General features: G+C 45.5%; 1 protein-coding gene across 2 annotated transcripts; it reads right to left on the bottom strand.

The window, feature by feature from the left end:
* Positions 1-1,503: 1,503 nt before the first annotated feature.
* dbpa (D site albumin promoter binding protein a) lies at positions 1,504-25,122 on the bottom strand. 2 transcript variants are annotated; one of them, XM_047344138.1, is made up of 5 exons: positions 24,187-25,122; positions 18,625-18,932; positions 18,236-18,452; positions 5,442-5,698; positions 1,504-3,699 (listed from the first exon to the last, which is right to left on the bottom strand). In XM_047344138.1, the coding sequence occupies exons 1-5, from the start codon at positions 24,380-24,382 to the stop codon at positions 3,484-3,486; spliced, it is 1,194 nt and encodes a 397-aa protein (XP_047200094.1). In that variant the 5' UTR covers positions 24,383-25,122; the 3' UTR covers positions 1,504-3,483. The 2 variants fall into 2 exon arrangements, with proteins under 2 accessions (XP_047200094.1, XP_047200095.1); XM_047344139.1 differs by having other exon boundaries at positions 18,664-18,932.
* Between the last annotated feature and the right edge of the window lie 2,188 nt (positions 25,123-27,310).

The following is a 27,310-nucleotide window of genomic DNA, read 5'->3' as shown; positions in this document are numbered from 1 at the left end:
TCTGACCTTCACCCACAAACTCAAAACTCCCTGTGAGAAGCTGACACGTTATTTCATCTACATTCTGGATTTGTGTTGTATTTTTATATTTTCTGGGTTTGAAAGTGACGTCAGGTTCCTTCTGTGGAAGACCTGCAGGTGACCTTCAGAGGAGAAGCAGTATGGATAATGGATGGATCAGTATTTTCTTTACACACCTGACTCTTTATACATGTTTCCTGTCTCATGCCTGGTTTGTTGACACCTTCAGATCACACAGCAAGACACCAGAAGAACGGCCTGTGAGTGAGGAGAAGCCTTTATTGATGTTTGGAGGGAAAAGACCACATATCCCATGATCCCTGTGGGCAGCACAATACGGGTGAGGAGTCGGGGGGGGGGTGTTGCGCCCATGGGACTTGTAGTTCATAACAGTCACAACAAAGAGAAGTTAGCTGAGAATCCACAAAGTAGAAGGAGAAGTAAAAAGGCTGCGTACATGATTGTTATCGTCGTTATTATTGTTGTCCTGGTTTACCCGCAAAGCCGTTTTTTTTTTTATCGTACAGCAGCAAAAGTGTCAGCGTGTGAGGAGTGGGCATCAAACGCCCGCCAGAAAAGAAGGTAGTACCACGTTCAACATCACAGTCACATAGAAAAATAGCACTGTCAAAAAAGTTTCTGAAACGTCTGTGAGGAAATCCCAAAATCTCAGATATCACAAAGACAGAACGACGGCGTCCGTCCTCCACCAACGGACGGAGACGCGAGAAGCTCGGAGACTTTTTCTTCCCGGGGGGGGACGTGAATTCAAAAGTCCGAGTGTCAGGTTTAAACACATTCCCCCAAAAAGGGAGATTTACGAGAGAATAAAATTCGAAGCTGCTTCACGAAAACGGCTGAAAAGAAAAAAACAACAACTTGTGTCAAAGAACTTTCAACTTCAGCTTCCGTCTCCAAACAAAAGTCTCAACCGTTCACCAAACCCCTCCCCCCAAAACAGCAACTGTCCAATCACAGCTCACCGATGGAGCCTTTGGATTTCTAAACGTGCTGAAGGAAGAGCGACGCTCAGAAATGAAGGTGTAAGGAATGGATCAGCTACGATAACGTTTTCTTGCTTATCAATGTGAGGCAGAAATATGATTAGCTATCTCTGTTATTGTGTCGGGGGACAGTTCACGTTAAATAAAGCCCCGGAGACACCGTTAGACTTTTGGTAACCTAGCTTTAGCCCCAGTGTTTTTAGCTTTAGCCTGATTATGACTGAGGGAGTTCATGTCACGGTATCCTGGATAACTGTCACTGTTACCATAGCAACATACGCAGTAAGTTCTAGAAGGTTCAGTTTGACAGGCATAGCAACAGTTGCCAAGGGGGTGGGGCTTAGCAAACTGGTTAAGTTCTACGTTAAGAATAATAAAATCCAACAGATTTGAAACGCTTGGCAACAGGAAAGATAAAAAGAATACCCCCCCCACCCCGCCATCCCGCCATCCCGCCAAAATAAAACAACACAAATCCTGCGATCAAATCAAAGACATTTTTTGCATGTTTTTTTTTTTTAATGTGTATTTAATACCTCAGACAAAAACACCTGAGAAGAAACTGACAGAATGATTCCAAAGTTTTTTTTCTGTAATATATTCAATTATGTATATTACAACTATAATCACATAATTCAAGCATATATCATATACACATATATATCTAGTGAGAGAATAGTTTAATATTCAATAGTACAGTTGTATGGTACAGTAGCAGTAGGGTGCATTTCTTGTTTCTCATTGGGTAAAGTTTGAAGGAGAGGTATAGACAAGTGTTTGTGTGTAAATCTATATACGATTTATCAATACAATATGCAACAAAAGAAAGAAAAATAAACAAAAAGAAGGAATAAAAGACAAAGAAAGGGTATAGGCAGTTCAGTACTGTGTTTGAGTAGTGTCTTATTGTGTGTGTCTGCATGTGTGCGCTTATGATTCTTGTCATAGTGTGTGTTTGTGTGTGTGTGTGTGTGTCAGGTGAAGGATCAGATCAGATCAGCACCATAAAAGTCCATTAACAACATCAACAACAACGATAAGGGTTAAATCCAGGGTGAGGACTGTGCATGTGTGTGTCTGTTGTGTGTCTGCATGCTGAACGTTTCAGTCACTGTTCAATCTGGGCAAATCAACACGAAACCAGTTGGCATTTCATTTCTGCACCTCCTGGACAAACTGAGGAGTAAATAGAGAGAGAAAGGCCGCAGCCCTGTTGTGTTACTATGAACAGTTTGTGTTTCCGAGTGTGTGTGTGTGTGTGAGCACCGACACGTTCACATGACGAAAAGCAAACCACACACCTGCTCACATTATTCCGCTGGATTATTACTTCCTGTTTTTTTTCTCTCTCTCTTTCCTCCTGCATCCTCAAAAAATAAAAGCCCTGTGATTATTTCAAAATCAGACACGGAATCAAATAGAAGTTCGACAAATCAAGTGCTCGAACGAGCCCACAAAGAAAACAAACCAACACAAAAATTTCTCAAAACTATACAATTTTTGTTTCACTGCCTTCCTTCCAACGCCCGACGCCGAAAACAATCGTTACTAAGAAACCTCGCCTGGTCGTCACACCGTGTGAAATACCTGATTCAACCATGATACATTCTCTGTGATGCCTCCGCCTCCGACTGACCTGCTCCGTGAAATTGAAAATAGATTTTTTTTTTTGTTGTTTAGCGATAAAACAGCTGGGAGGAAAAGCTTTGTGTGGCCCCGCGACTGTCCAGCTAACAGCCCCTCCCCGCCCCATATATAAAATATACAAAAGATTATCTCCAAAATCCTCCTCCGGACTATCTCTGCTAATAGAAAAATATACAATAATCCTATGTCAAAATCTCTTTGCGTTATGGACGAAAACCCTGCACCTCCTCCTCCTCCTCCCCCACTTTGCTGGACTAGTCTTGCCTTCCTACCCAGTTCAAAAATATACATGTTTTATTTTTGTTCTATTTATAGAAAAAAATTACACATCTGACCTCTCCTGGCTTGTGTCCATGCCTTGAGCTTAGAAAGTGAGATTTCACTGGCATAATGTGAATTCAACACCCTGTTTGAACTGGCTGGAGCGGCACGAGGACGCACTACCTGCAAAGACGTGGTGCGACACCGGGCGTAAGCACCGAGGGTGGCGGAAAGCTGCCGAGGTGACACAAGGTGGCGATACAGTGCGTCGTGTGGAGTCAGCGAAGCGGCATCGAACAAAGAGTCAAACTATGGGAGGACAAAATGGCGTCGCTGTGCGTTCCTGTCGTGACATCCTGAAGCACAGCGGACACACGAAAACACACGTTTGTGTTTGCGCCCGGTGTCGCGCAGCGCTTACTGCAGATCTACGCCGGCTTCCCCCCTCGCCACTTCAACTAAAGTGCTGCTGTTGTTGGGTTGCCTTGTACCCTTCTGCGGTCTCCTCCTCCCCACCCCGCCTCTTCCTCCTTCTTCCTCTTCCTCCGCCTCACAAGTCTCCGTGCCGGTTCTCGTACTTGTTGATGATGTTCCTGCAGCGGCCCAGCTCTTTCCTCATGTCGGCCACCTCCTGGCGAAGGGCGGAGTTCTCCCGCTCCAGGAAGGCCGCCCGCACCGAGATCTGGTTCTCCTTCAGCCGCCGGGCGTCCCTCGAGCGCTTCGCCGCCTCGTTGTTCTTCACACGCCGGTTCCAGTACTTCTCATCCTGCCATCAGCGCCGGTGAGGTATGTTGGGGTATGTGGGGAGGAAGATGGGGGGGAAAAGAGAGATAATAGAGAGAGAGCGAGAGAGAGTGGGATGAGGAGGGTGAGTTGTGTGAAGAGAGGGAAAGGAGGGGAGGAAAGGAGGAAGGGCAGAAGGAAAGAGAGCAGAGGCTGAATAATCACAACAACAGAAACCGTGACAGTTCACTGGCCGAGGAAAAAGCTCCTGGAGGTTTTATCACCAGGAACTTTTTTCAAGGAGCTAAAAGATTCCTGCAGATTCTTTTTCTCCTGCGTTTCCACCACAGATGAAAAGACCAGGGGGGGGGGAATTATTCTGCTGATGTATCAACAAGTGACGGCTTCTGAGGATGGTAAAAACTTTATGGATGCTCTACGACGTGTTAAAAGATATTGGATCATTAAGAAGCCGTGGCAGCAACAGAGCGAATTCAAAACAACTGAAAAGCTCAACATAAATAACGGAAACAGATTTTGCGAGCTGTTGCGTAGACACGTCCTCGATCCGGACGTTTTGGGGTAAAACAGGTTCAGTTCACACGTAGTTTAGGGTTAGGCTAACCCTAACCCTCTGGTCCCTTTGTTTGAAAAGCACAAAGTTCCTGCAGTGGAAACGTACTGTTACACCTTCACCAAAATGCAGCTAAATAGAGGATTTACATTTGCAGCTGGCAGTTAATTATTAAAAAAAGTTACCTCCGGATTTAATCCTCAAGATAAACGGAAATGTTGCTTTAATGATCTTTCTAAATAATTTATTTAAAGCTGTCAACACGTTTATTTGAATTTATGTAAAAATGTCATTCTCCTTCTTAATTTAAAATGATTAGCCAGACTTTCCTGACTCCTCGTTTACGATGCGCTGCTGAGAACCCGAGCTTCACGGATCATTTATCCAAACCTGTGTACGAATCATTTGCTAAAGCGGCAACGACTGAAGGTGAGCGCCTTCGTCTCTCCATAAATTCCCGACGCCTCCGGAGCTGCAGCAGCTGCTTCGCACGAAGCTATAAAACCCCGAGCCATTGATCACAGCTCCTCTTGTTGTGCTACGAGCTGACGACAAAATAATTCAGGACCCTCGTCAGGAGGAAGCGATGATAGTGAGCGTCACGCTGCTTTGGTTTTTTCCACATTAATACCGGAGCTGTCAAAGCGCCGCCTCCTTTATCACAACACAGCTCCGGCTCTTCAGGTGAATTCTTCTGAGGTATTTATCTTTTGAAACCGTTATAAAGGGGCCGAGGTGAAACTCACTGCACCTTTAAAATCCTTGTTTCATAGTTAACTCGTTTTCTTTTCAATTAATTTCTGTCTGGAGACAAACGTCTAATCTCACAAGAAAGAATTATACAGCTGCTGCAGTGGAATCATCAAAAATGAGAGTTTGATATTTGATTCATAAAATATGATAATTAATTTGACTTTTACCGGAAACAGGTTGAAATGAATTCATCAAAAATGATTTGATCATATATATTTAAGACTAAAACTCCTACAAACTGCAGATGAAGGTGTTCCAGTGTCAGGAAACTTTAAAACAAACGAGGCACAGAACAGGAAAAGTTCTTAAACTATTAAGTGAATGAGGAGACTCTGCTCATTAGCCACAAAAATCATGTGTCTATAAAACATCACACATAATTTTTAGCCTTTTCAGATGTTTATAAGATCAACCACCTAAACGTGGTCAGACCAGGAAGCTGAGACTTGATGTTGTACCTTCTGCTCATTGGGGACCAGCATCTTTCGAGCCTTCTTGATCATCGGCTGAGGTTTCAGCTCCTCGTCGCTGAAGCGGTGCCGCCGCGGGTCAAACGCCTCCTGGCCCGGCACGCTGGACAGAGCCAGGTCCGCTGGGTCGGGGTCAAAGTTCACCATGATGTCACTGTTGCTGCCGTTGGCCGCCGTCGGAGGCCCGGGGGGCCCCGGAGGACAGGTAGAGGTGGGAGACTGGTCCTGAGGCACCGACTGACCACCTGGGAGGAGGAAAGAGTTCGTAGATATTAGGATACAGATCTTCAGCATTTTCAACTTTTCTATAAATTAATCTGACTGAACTTGTTTGAGCCCGAGAGAAAACGACTTGAACCGGACCCGTATCCGACAAACCCGACCCTGACCCATCTGGACCTGACGGGCTCGGGTATCTACAGCTTCGTTCAATGTCTAACCAGCAACCAGCGCCTCAGACACACAGGTACAGGACAAGAACACTGAGAGCTGAAGTGGAGGAGTGACATTCCTCCACTTTACTACTAATATTACACTTATATTAACCTTTAATAATAATAATCAAGCCATGAAATCACACGTTAATGAAGAGGATACACAGAAGGTGGACGCTGGTTAATTATCTGTGCAGAAGCAGTAACATTGTGTTGAATCAGAACGAGCAGGACTGGCTTCACCACTGGTTTCACCGTCCAATCATCATCATCATCTGAGATTAGATCCCATCTGGACGCTCACGTGTCCCAGAGCAGCGGCCGGACCAGATTAATGACGAGACACAATCCCCGACGGAGATTTGATCTCATCTGACTCTGGACGCCGCCTGATGCAGCAGGAACGTGGACTGTAACCACGTCTAAAGACCACCAGGGGGAGCTGTGAAATATTCAATTACATTTTCTTTCTCCTCCATATTAGCACATGGGACATGGATCCTCCCTACGTGTGTGCTGCCCTAAAAGAAACACACAAAATGGAAATTTGGTTCCACTGACAAAAGTGAAGCCAACACATCTGGATCGCCTCCTGGTGGCCGGCTGCAGTAAAGGTCATACAGCTCTCTCTCTCATGTCGACACACACACACACACACACACACACACACACACACACACACACACACACACACACACACACACACACGCAGAGTCATCAGACACATCTGTAAACTCAGACTGGGTCACAACAACATCATTTGGTCTCAACTGACACACATGACGGTATGTGTTGATTTGCATGTAGAGCAGTGATGGGGGGGCGACCGCCTCTCGGCTCATGTCGGCTGGGATCGGCTCCAACCCCCAAAGGACGAAGGGCGATGAAGAGGATCTGATTTACATTAGATTTGTGAATGTTTAAAAATCCCACAAAGGTCAAAACCTCAGAGAACCAGAGGGGCGTCGCACTACTTCACGTCTCCAGGCCTCTGGCTGCAGTCACATGTTCTCTCTCTCTCTCCCCCTCTCTCTCTCTCTCTCCCTCTCTCGACCAGAAGAGGATTACCCTATAGACACTGGACAAAATGTTCAAATTGAACTCGAACACGGGGTCGAAGGAGGAAAACCCGGATGTTTGTTTCTCTTTCTCCATCACATCCAAACATCCTTCATCGGTTGCAGCTCGTGTGTTTAAAGACGAGCGGACACGTCTCCCCTGGAACTCGACTGTGCACAACACACAGAGCATCGGAGCAGGATGTTTCCCAGAGTCACTGCAGTGATGCAGATTCACCACAGAGTGTCAGTGTGAAGCCAGAGAGGCTCGGGGGGGCAGCGGGTTCACTTCAACGCTGGATGTTCAACAAGCAGAGCGAGCAGGATTTTTCTTTAACCCTTCGTGGAGCGGACAGGGAGAAAATCTGCTGGTTTGACTCAACGAATGAAACGACAAACATTAAATCAAAGGGATCCAATCAGAAATCAGTTTCTACACTCGATGACAAATCTATTTAAACGAGAGAAATCTAATAAAACAACGTCCAGGATGTTAGAAAGCTGAAGTGATGCTGATAAAACATTCAACTCCTCCACGATGCTTTTCCCCTGCAGCTATTCTGCATTATCTCTGCTTTTGTGAATGCAACACACACACACACACACACACAACACACACACCAGGGCCGAGAATAGAGTCTCTATTTTCATATCTCCAAACCCACTGGTCATGAGACGTTTCACAGCCATTTTTGAGCCACTTGATTTTTCCCAAACCTTTTCCCTTTGGGATCGAAATGTTCGCTGAGCAATTAACCAGAACCGGCCTCGGCTCTTCCATCGTGGCAGCGCAGATTATAAATAACTGCAGAGCTGGTGACCAGCATCGAGGGGAACGGTTGTGGAAAGACGTCACGTACTTGAGTGTAGTTAAACAGAAAAGAGATGTTTACACTGAGTAACTGGACTCGTTAGTTTACTTTTTATTAAAATACCCAAAACGATAGATTTTCTTTAGATCTGAGGAAAACCCCCCCGGTGCATTTTGTTTCATCTCGTTGTTTTTGTATCTTTGTGCATCCGGAGCGTTTTGTGAACCCGAGCGTGTCAGAGCAACACGACTGACGCTGATTCGCTGCCTGACCGCCGCTGCGAGCTGTCAATCATTTTATTACGCACGTCAACCACAATACCACAACCCAGGCGACTCTGAGGAATCAAGCCGACACTCAGAAAAACCTCCAGAGGGAGCAGGAGCGGGTTCAGAGACTCTGTGAATCGTGGTTTCTGATGCTGAACCGACCAAATCTTCTTTTACGACTGTGTTTGCATCCAATCGTTGGACTTTAGGGAAGTTGATCTGCTCGTGAAAACCTTGACTTTCACACCATGTCCACGCACGAGTCGAGACACTTTACAGTTAGACAAATACTGTCTCCACCAACAGAAGGTAGCTGTGGAGGTTTGGATTTACAGTGGGGACTTGAAGGCATCACCCTGCTCTGTTCCAAGCTGCAATCGCAGGACGACGTGTAAACAGAAGTCACGTGGACGCGGATGCAGAAGCCTGTTTGCCGAGCGGAGGCTTCAGGACCTGTCGGCCTGCACAGTTTGGCAGAAGAAACCAAACCCGATGAGAATCTGTTTTCTTTTGTCAGAGGCTTCGGCTTCCTGGCGCAGCTCTGAACTCAGTTCTGCTGCAACACAACTTGCATTTCACATAAATACCAGACAAACTATTAATATATTGTTACGACTAACCACCAAAAAGACATATAATGCAAACAAATATATAGTTCTACTGTACTTTACACCCCCCCACGATAGTATTTAAACATGGAGTGAATGGTTAGGTGGTTTTAAAGAGTGTTGAAAGTAAAGTCAAGTAATTACTTTGCCAGCTACTTGAACTCTTCCTGTAAATGGAGGCTGGACTAAAAACAGAACATGAACAACAATATGACAACAAACGGTTGTAATAATATAAAATATGCCCTAATTTCAGAAGTTATAACCCCCGACACGTAAAGCCTAAAGATTTCAAAAACTCCCATGATTCCTTTCTTCCCTGGAAACAATCAGCAGAACGTGATCAAGCGTTCAGCAGCTCAGGTATTTTCCTCTGTAGCTGGTGGAGAACAAAACTGGAGCTAAAAGAGGGCGAACAGAGGAAAGCTCCGACTGCTGGACGTGGAAATAAGATCCTGTTTTTTAAATGAAGGATCCACGTAAAACCGGTTTAACCTTGTCTCACTTCCAGACTCGACTCAGGTCGACACTCTGCATCTTCACAGCTTCTTGAACTTTTACAGATCAAACTGATAATTGAAAAATCTTTTAAACTTAACGAACTATGTAATAAATGTAATAGTTTGAGTTGCAGCCTTACATCTATCCCCCCCCCCCCTCTTTATCCGTGTCCACCACCTCTGCTCCATCTGTTGGAGGCAGCGACTCCATCAGATCAGCGGCTGCCGGCTTGATCTCGCTCTCTGGCAGCTGGACGGAGCTGATCCTGGATAAGTCTGCCCAAAGCTCCGTCCTAATAACGACCATTTTGGGCAGAAAGTTGAAACTGATTCAAGAACACGGCTCCTGCTGCTGCTGGGTAAACACTCGCCAGGCTGCGGCTTCGCCTGGCTTCATTTCCTGTCTGCGAGCGGGAGCCATTTGGAGGAAGCAGCCGCCGACTCTCCGATTCTCTCCGTGCTTTCATTAATTTAGCCGAGATTATGTGTTTTTCTCTTTCCGCCCGTCACTCTCTCCTCCTCCTCCTCCTCCTCTTCCTCCTCCTCTGTCCTTGTCAACTATTCTACTGAGATACTCAGTAACTCATATTTAACCAGATCTTCTCCAGGTGATGCCTTGTTTCCTTGCTGCTGCAGTTTCCATCTCATTTCCTGGAGACTTTCCTCCTGATTTCCTGAATATTATCTGGTATTCAAACGTAAAATCCAGGGATTGTTCTGAGAAAGACGTGGACAGTTTGACTTTAACCAAGAGAGATGGAGAAAGTGACGTAAAAAACATGTTGGAACACTGATTGAAACAATAAATCTGTGTCTTTATCCAAGTAGAAACTAATGGTGTCGTAATTAACAGCTGATTTTTAATAAATTATAAGAAACGTTTCCAGAGATTCATCTGGACTCATTAACAAGGACACTTTTCATGCTGAAACCCTCACATCTCTGTTCGACACGCTAACGACCTCTCAAGGTCTTTGAAGGTCTCGTCTGGTGAAACTCGAGAACTAAACGCTTCACAGCCTCGTTTCTTCCTTCACGTTCTTCTCAAGAGAAGAAATCCTGCTCGATATCCTTCGTTTTAAAGCTGCTGGTTCGGAGGATTCCCCCCCCGGGATGCGAGGCGTCGATCCCCGGCTGGAGACAACACAAGCACCCTGATGAATTCGGATGATGCGTCGTACTTTTGAAAAGTTCTTCCTCTCAAACTTCACTCTCTCCGGCCGCCATTTTGCTCCGGTGCTCTGGAATCATGCGGCAGGAATCGGCCGTCGTGGGCAGAGTCGCCCACGGAGGCAGAAAATAGACGAGCTGAGGTTTGAGAGTCAGGTGAGCAACTCTTCCTCTTGACTAATCGCTCGCTGTGCTTTCACTTGATCCACCTACACATCAAAACCAGCAGCCGAGTGAAGAAACAAACTCACCGCCGCCCCCTGGGGGGTCGCGGAAAAGGCATTTTGGGAAATGTAGGAAACTAAAAGTGAAGTGTACGTAGGCAAAGAAGGTGGAATACAGATGTGACTGCAGGATATAAACCCTCATCATCATCATCTTCATCATCATCCTCATCCTCTGCTCTATTGAAGCAGGAGCTTCCCTTTGAATCTGTTCAAACCTTTTCCTGCTTCACTACTTTCTTATGTAGTAAAAAGGAAACAACACAATTAGCAGCAGCACAGTAATTATGCTAATTGTACAAGAGAGTAACAATTAACATTTATTACTACAACTGTAGCTGAGGAGATTATTGTGTATTTTTTAAGCAGCTTTACTCCACTTCTTCTCCTCCTCAGTGTATATGAATGTGTACAGGTACATGTGTATGTGTATATGTATATGTACCTGTAGTACTAACAGTAGTACTAATGATAATAGTACATAGGTACTAAAGCAGTTCAATCAGAAGCAGCAGTGTCTCGGTTACAGTACAACCCGTAGTAATACTATAACAATAATAATACTAATAATACTATAGTATGAGTAGTTCTACCTTCAGTTTCCTGTGAGACGAAAAACACATGAGCTGGAAACACAACATGTGATGTGATATAGGAAGTGAGTTACATAAAGCCGACTCCCTCCCTGAAACATAAACACTGAGACGACTCCTCCCTGCTCCTCCTGCTCCTCCTGCTCCTCCTGCTCCTCCTCCAGCTCTGCCGACACGTCTAACTCCTGCCTCTGTATCAATTCACTCTATTATTGATTCCTAGGTTTATTTTCTTTATGATTAAAACACTTAAGTGCCGTCAGAAAGTTTTCCTAAGGACATTTACTTAAGTCCGGGAAAGGAAACTTTGTTCTTGTTATTCCAACATGTTCAGATTCATATTTTACACGATTAAAAACATAATAAGCTTTTAAAAACCAAAGCCTTGTTGAGGATTAAACCAGAGAACAGCTCAGTGTTCAGTCTGTGAGTCGTTGTCTCAGGTTGTTTACGTCCTGACTCATTTGTACATGAACACAGAAGTTCTAACACACATGATTACACCAGGGTTTTTTAATTAGAGGGTTTTTTCACTACTTATTGTTTGTAGATTTTCATTTTTTTGTTTAACTACAGATTTTCATCATCAAGGAAAAAGAAAATAGTCACAAAATAAATAAAAAGAATAAAAAAATCAAATGTGTTTAATAAAAATAACCTCAAGCTGTTTTAATTCCAGCCATTTTTATAAATACATATAATTATATCCAGACTTTAATCTAATTTGTTGAAATGTTCATTTACACTGAGCACACACACACACACAAACAAACAAGCTGTCAGGCACGTGCAGCTTCACGAGAGAACACCAGTCCACACACACACACACACACACACACACACACACACACACACACACACACACACACACACACACACACACACACACAAACAGGAACAATTCAGACCAGGTGACACACCCCAGGAGTCCTGCTCCTTATGTCAACACACTGAGTTATGTCACCGGAGATCGTAGTGACCTCCCCCCTCGCTCTCTCTCTCTCCCCTCCCTCCCCTCTCTCCCTCTCTCTCTCCCTCCCTCCCTCTCTCTCTCTCTCTCTCTCCTTCCTCCCTCCCTCCCTCTCTCTCTCCCTCCCTCTCTCTAATCTTTCTAAATCACTGCTCACACTCTGCCGTCGCTCACTTCAGATCCTGGACACATGACGAGACATGTAAAAAAATAAAAAGCAGACGAGGAGATTGTCACGTGAACGCTTCAGATCCACGGTGACACACAAATATTATCCAGTGTAATAAAAACTAAAATGGAGAACGCACACATCCACCGAAGCTGCATCACTTTCTGTTGACTTCACATCTGGATCATTATTCACATCTGCACCAAACTTCATCCGTTCATAGATATAATTTACTCCAAACCCCCCTGGTGGCTGGCTGCAGTATAGGTCATAAACCCCTCCTCCACCACGTTAACACATGGGACATGGACCAAACCAAGCGTTCCATGTTTCGGATGCATATAGTTTTAATAAAAAAGGGGGCGGTGACCTCATGATTGACAGCTGAGACTGACTCCTGATTGGTCGAGCGCGTGTATCAGAGGGACTTTGATGTCGCGCCGATCAGGTGACATGACGTCAAAAGCGCAAGATGGCGGCGCCCGCGTCCGAGATACTTCAGCTTCATTTTTGAGCTGCGGGGAAGAAGTGGAGACGCGTCGGCCATCTTTATTTACAGTCAACAGCATCAGACGACACAAACAAACCAAACGCAGAATAAGTCGTTGGCATCAGCTGGAGCAGCTTAGTTAGTGAGGAGCTAACATTCCTCTCCTTGGGTTACGGGTCGTAAAGCGATTTACGGAAGGTGCTGACAACTGACGCCGCACAGCCGACAAGGTCCAATCGGATCAGCTCCGGTTCTGGACCGTGGTGGCGTGCGGTCGGTCGGGGGGGGGGGCGACATATTTATTCATGTTGAGACTGTAAATATTTATCCTGTTCCGTAAAGATCAGTTTAAAGTTTCAGTTCAAAGATTCTCTCCGTGGATTCTCCCCGAATCTTTTTCTCTTTTCGTTTTGGCTTCGGCCTCCGTGTTTATTCGCTCTGTCATCTCCACTGTTCCCTCTCTCTCTCTCTCTTATCCTCCCTCCATTTTCCTCCTACCTCTCTCTCTGTTTTCTCCTCCAGCCCTCCTCCCTTCCTTCCCCTCTCTCCTCCCTCCCCCCCCTCCCTCTCTTGCATGCTGGCTCTCTCGCTCCAATACTTTCTGCAGCGGCACGTGAGGTGGCAGCCGCACATGGCCCGAGCGTGTGAGAGAGAGAGAGAGAGATTTCAAAACATGCACAGAGAACACTCTCCTCCCTCCCTCCCTCCCTCCCTCTCCCTCTCCTCTCCTCCCTCTCTCTCTCTCTCTCTCGACAGAGTGCAGAGTCAGACTCTCGTTTAACCCTTCCCTCACCAGGATTAATCCCGGCCCTGCACGTCAAATCGCCGAACGCCTCAGGGAGCATCTGTCGTCCTGCTCCATCTTCTTTTAAAGAGTCAGACCATCCGCTCGTCACGTCCCCAAACAGAGACTCGCCGGTTCGATTCAAACCCTCAACGTCAAACCCTCTCATTTCTCCGAGGGGTTTATCTGGGATTCCTCTCGTCTAGACGCTGGTATTCGGTTTGTGTTTGAGGAGAAGCCGTTGGACGTTTTGTTTTAAAAAGGAGAGAAGGAGAATGTGTTTCAGCTGGAGAACGTGTGCATGTCGATCCTCAGGACAAAGCTCGTCAGTAAATCGGTGTTTGGATTGGCTGCTCGTTTCAATATATATGTGTTGCAGCAGTGAAAACAGAAAAGATCAAATAAAATAAAAATCTGGGTCGTAAGATTCATGGACAATACTTAATCAAGAAGTAAACTAAAAACCTCCACAGCCTCATGTCACTGTTGTTCCAGCTGCAAGTCAAAGCATTTCCCACCGAGGATCCGATTCAGGATGAAACATATTTAAATAATGAGGCCTGAAATCTAGAGGAGCACATAAATAAGTAAAGGCAAATTTAAGCTAAGAATAAAGTTCTGAGTTTAGCTGCTGTGTGTTTGTTTTTTCCTGTTTAGGTTTCTGTAAATGTAAAGAAGGATAGAAGCAGCTTCCTCTCGTATATCAGCTTGTTTGTTTGGATCTGTCCCCCTTCGCTCCTCAGCAGGATGTAGAAAGTGAGCAGATTCACATGAAGTCTGGTGGACAGATAAGCTTCAGGCTGAAGATCCACTGATTAGATCGGGGAGCTTATTGAGATTTAGGATTTTTCTTCAGGTTCAGTTTCTCACTGAAGTTTATTCATCGAATTCAACACAGAGATGTTTTTCATTCAGGCGATGGTTCTGAAATCGCAGCTACGACGCAGACGCATGCACTGGGCTTAATGCTGAACTGTAGATATTAAAAACCAGAGTTTATCTCCAATATTCAGCAGGAAACTTTAAGATATGAAGATTTCTAAACAGAGTTTGGTGGATTTGTTACAGCCGCAGTTCGTCCGGTTCAGGAAGCAGAGGATCATGGGTAATATGCAGTTGTGTTTCAGTTCAGTGGGACGACAGAGCTCCGGTCCAGTGATTGACAGACTTGGTTTTCTGTGCATGAAAACCACTTAACCGCTCGGACTCGGATCCAAGCAGCGTTAATCACCGTGTGCGGCTGCACCGACACGACGGCTTCACACACCTGATCGCACAACGCTGTGAATCTGACCGAGCTCGGGTTCACATTCTTGCACAATGCTAACGTGCTAATATGCTACGCAGCTGAATCATTCATTTCAAATAGCAGCTGCTCTTTATTGTTACTGTTATTAAAGGAAACTAATTAGATTTTATTCTTCCTTGAAGGACCAAAGGTTCATGAGCACTTCTCTTTTCAGTGTTGGAGTCACTGTGCTTATCACAGGTTGAGGATTTGTGGGGACACGAAGTCGGTGAGACGACGCCGGCTCTGTTCTCAAGTCCCCGTGTTTGTGTAGAAAATCAGGTAATGCTGAAAACTGTGAGCTGTTCACATGGTCAGGGGGTTGGGGGGACTTCAAAGCGGCGCTCGGTCTCGCTCCCGGGCTCAGCTGATTCTCAGAGGACGTTTTTCAGGCTCCAACCGTGTGAGCTCGCCAGGTTGGTTCTGCCTGTGTGAGGAACGCAAACGATTGTGGACGACGCAGAGTGACGGACACTTACAGTTACAGTAACAGTTACAGTGAGCCAACAGCTGGTGTGGTCATGGTTTTATATTTTTATTGTTTTACTCAGTCTGTGTCCTGACTAATTACGACGCTGTAACAGTCGACAAAAAGCCACAGCTCCGGCTTCTCCTGTGTTTCCCTCCGTCTGAGCTTCAAATCAAACATGTGCATGTGGATCACATTATTACTTCCAGTCTATTTTCCATCTCTTCTCTCTCTCTCTCTCTCTCTCTCTCTCTCTCCTCTCTCTTCTCCTCTCTCTCTCTCTCCTCTCTCTCTCTCCTCTCTCTCTCCTCCTCTCTCTCTCTCTCTCTCTCTCTGCAGCTCTGTAGTAACACTTCAGCTCCACAACGACCTGAGGGATTTCTGGGTGGATGCATCACGCTCAACCCAGTCACGTGTTTATAATTCAGAGTAAAGAGCGTGCACACACACACACACACACACACACACACACACACACACACACACACACACACACACACACACACACACACACACACACACACACAGGAAAGTATGTTCACATTAAAGCCTACACAGTTGCATGCAAATGCCGAAACAAAGAGGACACTCTGATATGAACGTTCAAAGTTCAGTGCACACACCAACGTGCACGCGTAGAGGCATGCATGCACACGAACACACACTCGTTGGTGTATGTTCACACTAACAGAAGCATGCAGGGAGATATGAACACACACACAGACACACACACACACACCTGAGCCTTGCAGCAGTATCCAGTGGTATTCTCTCCTCAGCAGGAGGAGCTGGAGCTCAGCTGCTTTCTTTCATCTCTTTCTCTGTCTCATTTTGCAATAGTGTGTGTGTGTGTGTGTGTGTCTGTGTGTGTGTGAGTGTGTGTATGTGTGTGAGTGTGTGTTTTATTTTTTTCATCCAGCTACTCTGCAGCTCTTCTCTCTCACTGAAATATCTCGTCTCTTGTGACTCAGACAACACAGACAAACACAACGTCAGATTTCTCTTAATCTGAACTTGCTGGACGTTTCTTCTCTTTCTCCCTCTTTCCCCTCCAGCTTCAGAACAAACTCTTCAAACTGCACAGACCATAGTATTTAAATGTCATGACGAGCACGTGAAAGCTACGACAAAGACAAAACCCACGAAGTACAATGAAGTGACCGAGCAGAACTTTGTAAACAGCGACAAACCTTCTCAATTCAGCAGCGCCCACAGGAGTCGTTACCTTTTACAAATTTATTCTGTGCAGCAGCCAAATATATTCCAACCTGCAGAATGTGTTGTGACATTCTCCAAGAGCTGGATTCTAAATATATCAGCAGCAACGTGTGTCAAGATCCGTGCAGTTTGAAGAAGCTGAGACAACATATAAAAGCAATGTCGTCATTTAAAACATTTTAACATTTTAACTCAAGGAGAATCTTAAGATAAAAATATGTATTTACACAATTACATTTTGGTGAGGTGCTGTACAATGTGCCTGGGTGAGTTCACGCTGGTGTTTTAAAGCTGATAGAATCATTATTTTTATATTTTAACAATGGATTATAAGACGGTGAAAAAGATGAACCCACAAAAATGAATCCTCCGTTTCTGCAGCTTTCCTCAGCTCTTCAAAGCATCTTAGCATCTTCAGCTCGTTAGTTTGGTTTTCCACTCGTCAAATTTATCATTCTGTTACCGAGCGGATAGAATAATAAAACACATGGGGACTCCCACGCAAACATACCGACTCATATTGGAAGACGGATTAAAAGAAAGCGCATATGCTTACATTCAAGTAAATCTCCGTCCTCCAGTGTCGTATCAAAGCTCTGCCTTCACTTCAGTGTGAAAGAGGAAAACTTAAAACATTTCACAGATCACACAGAAAGGTTTTTGTCTTTGTCTGTCCCACTGTACACACTCACGGTCTCACCCTGTAAATGTAAATGTCTTCACAACCACCGAGCGTTTACAATTACATGCGGTGATCTGTTGTCAATAAATCATCGTGAAATTAGCTGCGGTGAATTCACTCGACGGCTCACGGGATGAAAAGACCGTCGGCTTTATGAGGAACGGCTCTGTGGTTTCAAATCGTCACAACTGGAAGTCGTCAGTCGGATAAAGAGAAAGAAGACGAGTAAGAGAACATTTGCGATGTTCTGGAGGTTCTGGTTCACGTTAGAAGCAGCAGGAGGAGGAAACAATGAATTATGAATCTATAACAGATGAAAATAGGCTGTTGGGTGGAGCTGAGGAGGTTTGACAGCCATTTATCACACAGGGATAGAACTGGAGACAATCCTACACTGGTTCGTGGTGACGGAGTCGCTGAACTGGGTTTAACGTGTCAGGCGGCTGCGTCTCTGTCACCAGATCACACTGAGGCTGCTGTATGTGCAGCTGCATGTGCGTCTGAGCGCATCACAGCGTTTTACTTCTCATGAGAAGATGTCGCGTTTTAGTGGCACTGCTGAAAAGGCTTTTTATTTTTAACGATAACAATTTTAAATAGATCTAAAATTAATCCTTTTTACAACCTCCTCCTGCCTAAAGGCTCATTTATGACGTTATATGGAAACAGACGAAACCTTCTGTCCGTACTCAACGAAACAAAAAGACGAAACAGAGCAGTACCACCACAGACCATGGGGGGCAGTGTTGCCAATTCTTTCAGCAAGAAGACCATAGAACAAAAGCCGTTGCTAAGTTGCACCGCTGTTTACGACGTGCCTAAGACGTGCATCATCACAACCTCCCCCATCATCGCCGTGTTTGTTGTTATCAGAAACTCTCGGCTCCGTGCTGCCCTCTAGTGGATGTGTCGCTTCAAAAGGTTGATGGCAGTGATCTTTTTTCTTACGTACGAGCATGAATGAGTCTTAAAGTTAAATATCCGATGAACCACGTGTTGACCTTCTATAAATTAAATCAAAATGTCAAATTCTGAGTCACTCACCATGTAGACATTCCGGTCCTCCCATCATGCTTTGCTGCGGCTGAGGTGGTGGCAGCGGTGGCGGCGGTGGCGGCTGAGGCTTGACGGTCTCCAGTCCCACCAGCGAGGAAGAGGAGGATGAAGAGGACATGGAGGAGGAGGAGGAGGAGGAAGAGCAGGGTGGAGGAGAGGAGGGCGGGCACTGGGAGCTCTGGTTGGGCACCGCCGATTGGGAACTCTGGGAGGAGAGGAACCGAGAAAATGAAGGTTATAACGTCGTCTTGTTCTTTTGAGTGAACAATGAGTAAATACATTTAAATATGAGTCACAATCACTTTGCTTTCATGTCATTGTTTTAGAAGAAGGAGAAATGTCTTTTACTTTTAACCTTGTTCCTGGTTTAACCTTACAATTGGTGAAGCCGTGGGTTTGGTCCTCATCCGTTTTACCTGGGAGGGGATCTGGGCACTGGTGGAGCTGGGCCCGTTGCTGTGCATCCCCATCCCGTTCTCCGTCAGGAACTCCTCCAGGTCCATGTACTGCAGCTGGAACAGGCCTCCGTCGCACGGCAGGGTCCTCTCCCACAGCAGCGGGCCCAGGAACGCCGACTGGGAGTTGGGTCGCAGGGCGCCAGAGGCCGGGACTCCTCCCTGTCCGCCGGGCCCGCCGCTGTTACCGCCCATCGAGTTCTCCTCAGACTCCACTGGCTTGTCTTTGTCTGGAGAGGAGGAGAAATAAAGTTTGTCCCATTTTGATCTCAACATCGATTTCACTGGGATTCGAACAGATGCTGTGCCGGGTCACGACTCTGGTCCCTCCCCCCTCTTGTTCTGTTTGCATTGTGAAGTAAAGATAAGAACCAATAGCAGCTGTCGAGGTTGGATAAAGGGAAACTACACAGTTTGACATGTGGAAGCAGAAAAACTTTAAGTATTAGAGTGGAAATATTTCACATTCTGTGCTGTGAAACAATCCAGATTTCAGATGTGACTGGAAGAGAAACAACTCTAATCTCATCCACAATGGACTCATTAGTTTACTGTAATTAAACTGTGCTCAGACTAATGCGGCAGTGATTTATCGTGGTTGGAATGAAACTCTCCGTGAAGCACGAACTAACACAGACTTTAATTCCCACACACACATTACAAAAAGATTTCACCTTAAAAAATAACAAGTTTTGTGATTGATTTACTCTGAACTGAGGCAAGTTAGCACCGCTCCGTGTTAGCTCTGGAGAAACGAGCTGATTCAAATCACAGACTGAACGCCACCTGGTGGACCGGAGTGGAAGAGATGGTTGTAGCCGCCAGACTTTGACTCCAGACAACATCAGAACAACAAGATGGCGGCACATCTTTAAACAGATCTTTAACTATTAACAAGAAAACTCAAGAAGCAAGCGATCACGTTATCCCATCTCCAGATCTATGCGGTGTTCCAGCCCAACTAACGACACTTCGTTCGACTTCTTCACGATCGTGTGAATGCTACGTCAGAAAATCCTTTTAAAAGACAAACAACCATCAACACCACCCCCCCCCCCACCGGCAGCACTGGGGTCCGTTCAACATCGACCGAGGTTCGAGCTTCGGCCTCGCGTCCGTGTCCTTTGCTTTCTGCACAGCACTTAGTTGCGATCATTAAAAAGGCATCTGTTGATAAAGTCGACTCGACTGACCCTGCACTCTGACCTCCGGGAGCGAGGGAGTCCGATGGAAAGATAGATACAGACTTCAGGGCATCAATAAGCCACCACCAGTAATAATAAGAGGAAATCCAGCAGTGTAATTGAAACGCTGTGAAGAAAGAGCTGGAGCCATTGTTTTGTTCTCTGATCCTTTGGTAATATTATTCTGAGGGATTGTGCCTCCAAAAGTGCATATTGAATAAATGGCACACTGAATAATAAAACCCAATGAAATAGTAATAAAAGAGCATATTTAACTGGGCTGGGATGACAGAGCGAGAGGGAGAGACCGGGGGGGGGCAACGCAGAGGCCGGAAATTTATATTTAAAGGGATTAAAAAACATAAAGACACAGGAGATTAAAGCAGGAAACCAGAGGACAGAGGAAGGAGATGCAGCAGAGAGTCCATGTCACGTTCTCATCGTCCACATCTTCATACGCCTGCTTCACAAGCTCCTGTATGCACACAATGTGAGTATTTATATAATCTAATTAAGAACACAATTATTATTTAACAGAAAAGTGAATCAAAGTTTAAACTTGAGATGCGAACTGACGCCAGGTCTGTTGAGACGATGTTCAGTGCATTGTAGCAGCACAACGAGGACAATGAGCTTCAGGCGACTGTCAACATAACCAAACGTAAATAAAGACGTGTCTCCACTTCCTCCCTTTGAACGTAACTGCTGATAATGGAGCCGCCATTTTGTGTCGAGCAGGAGTCTGTAGCGTTCGTGGAGCTGTGCTGCAATATCGTAATCCCGCCTATAAACACGTGCTCGACGAATCGTGAACCTGAGCTGTCACCTGTCGCACACGCTAACATGGCGGAGGCGGAGTTTATGACCTAAACTGCACCTGTGAAGATGAATTGGCTTCACTTTTGGGAGCTGTGACATCGGCCATCTTTGTTGTGACGACCAAACCCGGTAACGTCTCTTCCAGTGGTGCAAGGTAAACAAATGAATTTACTCAAGTACTGTTTTGAGGTACTTGTACTTGAGAGACTTGAATATTTCCATTTTCTACTACTTCATATTTTCAAATCAGAAGCATTTATGGTACTTTTTACTCCAGCATCGTTTTGATAACTGTACTAGTTACTTACTGAATATAATCAATTTATAACAATCTATCATAAGTTAGTTAGTTACAACATTTAAGTGATGCACACGTTCATGCATCAATAGTTATAATCAAGTATCTGCCATTCTGCTAAATTAGTGCTGTTACTTTTCATACTTTAAGTATAATATCATTAAAAATATTCATACTTTTACTTGTAACATTGTATTTCAACAGTGGTGTTGTAGGTTTAATGGAAATGAGTTAAAGAATGACAGAAGATTTGAGAAGATGTGAGGAAATCCCTTTGTTTAGAAGCAGCAAGGGATAAAATGAAAGAAGAAGAGAGGGGGGGGGGTGGACGGGAGGAATGAGTGGAAGTGACACAGCTTGATGAAAATGATGGTGACACTTTGAACTGAAGTGGACGAGTCATTAAAGCCTGATAAACTGGAAACTGACAACAGGAGAGACGAGAGGAAAAGAAAGACTGGAACTGGAAGAGAGAGGATCTATTCAAATCTGACCGAGACGAGGGAGGAAAGAGGAAGGGAAGAGGGAGAATGCAAATAAAAATGGGTTCGGAAAAAACAAGAGAAGGAGCGTCGAGCAAGAGAGGGAGGACGGAGCCTGAGAAAATGGAAATGAGCAGAGGAGCCGAGTGGAAGACGGAGCGATCTGATGAGACAGGAGAGTGAGAGAGGGAAAACTGTGATGTGTGAAAGAGCGAGAGATGTGATGGGTATGAGAGTGGGTGTTTGTGCAGGCGTGGAACAAAGCTAAGGAGGAGGGGAACGGCAACAAGAGCCACCGGCGGCGCCAAACCGCATCGCGCAGACATCTTCTTCTCTTTACGCCCCTGAATGCATCACCTATCATTAGGACAACATGGCAGCTATGAGTGCTGACAACGGGGGGGCAGCAGGGGCCTCCGAGCTGCATGCTGGCTCCACGGAGCCTGTCAGCCGGGCTCACCGTCACCTCCTCCTCATGCAAACAAACCAGAACCATCCAGAGAGAGGGAGACCGGACATGCACCGAGCGCTCACCAGGGGACGCCAGAAAGCTGGGAGCCTTTATATCTGTTTACCCCCTTGTGTTTGTGCATGTATGTGTTGAGCTTTAACTACATACAAGGGTCCAAATGGAAAGTGCACATCAAACTATAAGATGGAGGAATAACTGCAGTGTCCTCACAAGCTGAGCAAAGAGCAGGGAGTGTGTTTGACAGCAGCTGACTGGAGTTATGACCAGAGAGAGAGAGGGAGAGGAAGAGAGAGGGAGAGAGAGAGAGAGAGAGAGAGAGAGAGAGAGAGAGAGAGAGAGAGAGAGGGAGAGAGAGAGAGAGAGAGAGAGAGAGAGAGAGAGAGGGAGGGAGAGAGGGAGAGAGAGAGAGAGAGAGAGAGAGAGAGAGAGAGAGAGAGAGAGAGAGAGAGAGAGAGAGGGAGGGAGGGAGAGGGGAGAGAGAGAGAGAGGGGGAGAGAGAGAGAGGGAGAGAGAGAGAGAGAGAGAGAGAGAGAGAGAGAGAGAGAGAGAGGGAGAGAGAGAGAGAGAGAGAGAGAGAGAGAGAGAGAGAGGGAGAGAGAGAGGGAGGGAGGGAGAGAGAGAGAGGGAGAGAGGGAGAGAGAGAGGAGAGAGAGAGAGAGAGAGAGAGAGAGAGAGAGGGAGAGAGAGAGAGAGAGAGAGAGGGAGAGAGAGAGGGAGAGGGAGAGAGAGAGAGGAGAGAGAGAGGGAGAGAGAGAGAGAGAGAGAGAGAGAGGGAGAGAGAGAGAGAGAGAGAGAGAGAGAGAGAGAGAGAGAGAGAGAGGGAGCCTGGTTAATATTTGTCACGGCAGCTGGTGCATGGGAAACCACTCGGTAACCTTCATTTAAACAGAGCAGCTGATAAGATTCAACACAAACGACTGATTATGATTCTGCTGTCATGGCATCGTCCTTCACCACCTCCTCCTCCTCCTCCTCTTCCTCCACCTCCTCCTCCTCCTCCTCCTCTTCCTCCACCTCCTCCTCTTCTTCCTCCTCCTCCTCCTCTTCCTCCACCCTCCTCCTCCTCTTCCTCCACCTCCTCCTCCTCCTCTTCCTCACTTCAACACCAAATGCAAAATAACGGAAACGTCTAATGTAAGAATCCAGCCGAGGAGGAGGAGGAGGAGTGAAAACAGCGTGGAGTGTGTGGAATGAGTGTGTGTGTGTGTGTGTGGGGGGGTGGGGGGCATAAGCAGGGCCTCAGTCTTTAACAATCACACCCACCCACTCAGTCACACACACACACACACACACACACACACACACACACACACACACACACACACACACACACACACACACACACACACACACACACACACTCCTGTGTAACGTCCCTCTGATGCTCCTGCAGAGATTCCTGTTGAGAAGATTCTCCACTGACGATTGTTTCAGTTTATGGAAAATAACGATGACAGACGATCACTTCTCACAACGACGTGTGAAACTATCGTTTAGTTACATTAAGCTAATCGTCACATTTAACACTTGTCAATCGATACCTGATTACAGCTGTATTTCACATTAGGTCACCATGACAACCACGTTATGTTTCTGCAGGAGCTTCAAATGAACTGAAAGTGCACGATGTTAGTTTATTGTACATTAGTGTTGATTTTTAAAGTAAATTTCATTATAAATCATCACAATAACGTCTAACATGTGGAGACACTGGGTGATAGCACATCATAGTTAACTAGGATGTGCTATAAGCAGCCTTTTATAAATAAAATAAAACATGTATGTCTGTATTAGCAATGCTAACGATAGATATGCTTATTTCCTCAGTGTCTTTGAAACACACAAATTATCAAAATATATTCAATCATACATACATAGACGTTTCAGTCCCTTCCGGGGGCGTTGAAAACATTCACTTCCTGTCAAATCCCCTTGCGTCTTCACGTGGAGTTGAACCTTGGCTGAACTTTGACCTGCGATATTCGCCTTCGTGTCCCCGGGCCCTCGTGTGAGGCTTTGCTCAAAGCTCCAGAGCAAACACTTAGCACACTTGGACACCCCCTGTGTAAATTGTGGGGCCCCTCTGAGGCCCTGACAGTGTCAAACCCCTAGCTCCACCCCTGCACTAACCTGCGCGCTGAGCTATTTGTGCTCGTGCCCCTTTAAGACGCTTTTTGCATCATCACCACACACATGCAGACGCACACACTCACACGTGCACACGCTCACCTCGCATTTCGCAGCAGTCCTTGGCGCCTCTCTGGTCGCTCTTGATTGGCAGCTGGAGCAGGGTCTTCAGGTTGGTCATGGGGGTCAGCTGTCCGCCTGGGGGGCCACTTCCAGCCGGGTTGCTGGCCCCGCACTGGGGGCTGGTGGCCCCGGAAGGTCGATCTGGCGGCAGGAGCTGAGTGAGGGGCTTGGACATAACTTCCAGTGGGGGAGGAGGGGGAGGTGAGGGGGAGGGATGGGGGAGAGGGGAGGACCTGCAGACTCTTCGAGTTCAAGATCAGAATAATCCAATTAGAGGACGCTAATTGACAGGCGCGCCGTCAGAAGGTGCGCGGGCAGGTGACGCGTGAGTGCGCTTCAGGATCTCCACCTGACGTCCCGCCGCTCCGCCCGTCCCATGAAGAAGAGAGGAGGAGGAAGGTTTATCTCCAAAATGGCACCATGTCGACTCTAGTTCATCCTCTGCAGGACTTCACCTCCTCGGAACGAAGGACAGACGCGCACGGGAGCACGAGAGAGTCCCGGGCCCCACCTCCCACCCCCTGGAGAGCAGACGGCGGATCGCGGTGCACGCGCTCCCCTCCGGTGCTCCGGTGGTTTGATCGATTTAAAGTCCAGAGGAGGAAACGGAAAAAAAGAACAGGGGATGAAAACAGTCCGTCGTCCCGTGCGCGGAGTGAGTGAGAGGATCCGAGAGTCGCGCGGAGGAAGAGGAAGAGGAGGAAGATCTGAAAATATAAAGAAAGATGAGAACTAAAAGAAGTGATGAACACAAGATGGAGGAAATAAAGAGATGAGCCCCAAAAAATAATACTGTCCAAGAGTGAGAGAGTCCGAGAGATGGAGCTGAAGCTTCTTCTCTCCCTCTCTCTCTCTCTCTCCCCCCCCTCTCTCTCTCCCAGTCAGCTGGAACCAACACGGGCCGCTCGCGTGACGTCACCGCTCACGGGGGACAAGAGTTAGGGGGCGTGGCTCGTTTGCATGCTTGGACCACGCCCCCTTACTCTCCCAGACACGGTGACGCCTTCAGGGCGCGCGGTAAAGTGGGTAAATGGGAACTTCCACATGTGGACGGTACAGTTACAGTTATTTTTTGGCCACTTTGGATCAACGGGATCTGTCTCTAGCTACTAAATGCTAAGCTAATCTCTTACGGTACATTCAAGGTTAAAAGTAGCTGTAAAGATCCAGGAAGCTGTGAATTACGGAAGTAAATAAACAAATGAGAAACTTTGTTCCCGGCATCTGAAGCAAAGTGGATTCTAGTTAATACAGGTTTTATATGTTTATAATTACGTCTCCTTCTTGAAATGAGCAGTACTGCTATTAACTGCATTTACGCAAAAAAAACTACAAAAACATCAGCATTTATTTAAAAAAGCATTTAGCATATAAGCATATTAGTAACACTTTGCTTGTTATCATTAATAAACCATATATTACATGTAAGAATGGTTTATAACACACTAACTCCTTGTGTAAATCTTTATAAACGTCCAACTACAACATTTAAGTTTGTAAAAAGATGGAATAATGAAAAGAAACAGACAATTTCAGTTGTGAGGATATTTAATGATATGTAATAAACCTGTAAAATGTCCTGAGCTGCTGACAACTACACAGTGAGTGTTGGCACAACAGGTACAACAATAATAACATGTTTTTATTTGACTTATTAGTGGATGACTCCGTGTTGAAGCATTAAATCAACACAAACTTCACTCAGGTGCTTAACTGTGCTCTAATTCTGTTTCCTCCCGTTGTACCTGAACGCAACAGATGTTTGCTTCCACCCGCCACGCCCCCTCGTGGTGTCAGCCAATAGCAGCGGGGAGCTGTGAGTGTTGCGTTCAGGCTCCGCTCCCCGCCCATGTTCTCTTCTCTCACGCTGTCACTTGCACAGAAACAACAGATCAACAGCAGAGATCATGAAATCATGAAATCATGAAATCATGAAATCACTGATGTCTCCGTCTTCCTCCTGCACGTGAGGAAGACGCTGCTGTGAACACGTCACTTCCCTCCGTCTCACTTCACCTCTCAAAGCCTCCATGTTGTTTCTGACTCTGATATTTGAACCTGATCAGTGACGTGTGTGTGAACCACTGTGACCGTGTTCGATACCGTGAAACAGGAGGTGAACGCGGCTCCGTCTCCGGCATCGAACGCTGCACATGGCTCCTGCACGCGCCGGCTGTTGCCCACCGGCGACAGAGCCGCGCTGTGATTGGCCCAAACTAGGTCAATCGCAGCCGCTCTCGGCCTCCCATTGGCTGAATATAGGTCACAGTCTCCGCCCACAGGTTTCCCCATGCCAGTGCCGCGTGAGCGTCCCGCAGGAGGGAGGGGGGGCGAGGAGGAGGAGGACAGGAGGAGGAAGAGGAGGAGGAAGAGGGGGAGGAAGAGGAGGAGGAAGAGGAGGAGGGGGGGGAAACAATACAAATCTATTAAAGATCCAATAAAAATGTATAAAATAATAAAAAAATACAAATAAAAATACTGATTTATTTCACGAAACAAAAATAAAAATATTTGTACTTTTCTGATTTTAAAAAATGTATGAAAATTTAAAGAATGAAGTACAAAATATTATGTTATCCCATCTATTTAATATTGTACCATTATATTATTGTATATTTTACGTAACTAAATCAAAACCAGAATGATGCAAATAGAACAAAGAATAAAAAAGAAAAAAAGAACAAAACTAAAAGATAATAAAGGTAATAAAATACAAATGAAAAAATATTTAAAAACACAAAAAATATTGTGTCATGTTTTGTTTTCTACCAGATCCTGTCGTCACTTTTACTAAATTAAATCAAACCAAAATGATGTTGTAAAAAATAACGTCATGGGATTAAAATGTAATAATAAAGTTACTACTAAAGAATTGTAATTATGATGAATAAAACAGAGTACTAAATATTTTAAAACACAAAATATCAGGTCATGTTATATTTACTACCAGATCACTTCGTAATCTTAGTCAAACTAAAAATATGTTGTAAGAGGAACAGATAATAATAAAATAAATATTTTATGAATAAAATAATTAAAAAAAATTAATATCTATGATAAAAGTAATAAAATATAATTAAATAAATTCTAAAAGCATATAATA

This window comes from Hippoglossus stenolepis, chromosome 17 (assembly GCF_022539355.2).
Source record: "Hippoglossus stenolepis isolate QCI-W04-F060 chromosome 17, HSTE1.2, whole genome shotgun sequence".
In the NCBI taxonomy this organism is placed as follows: Eukaryota; Metazoa; Chordata; class Actinopteri; order Pleuronectiformes; family Pleuronectidae; genus Hippoglossus; species Hippoglossus stenolepis.
This window is presented reverse-complemented; position numbering and strand designations above follow the sequence as displayed.

Coding starts and splice junctions, on each gene's coding strand:
- dbpa (XM_047344138.1), bottom strand. CDS start 24,382: ATGTCCAAGCCCCTCACTCAGCTCCTGCCGCCAGATCGACCTTCCGGG. Junction 18,933..24,186: donor GGACTGCTGCGAAATGCGAG/GTGAGCGTGTGC, acceptor CCTCCTCTCCAG/ACAAAGACAAGCCAGTGGAG. Junction 18,453..18,624: donor AACCCACGGCTTCACCAATT/GTAAGGTTAAAC, acceptor CTCTCCTCCCAG/AGTTCCCAATCGGCGGTGCC.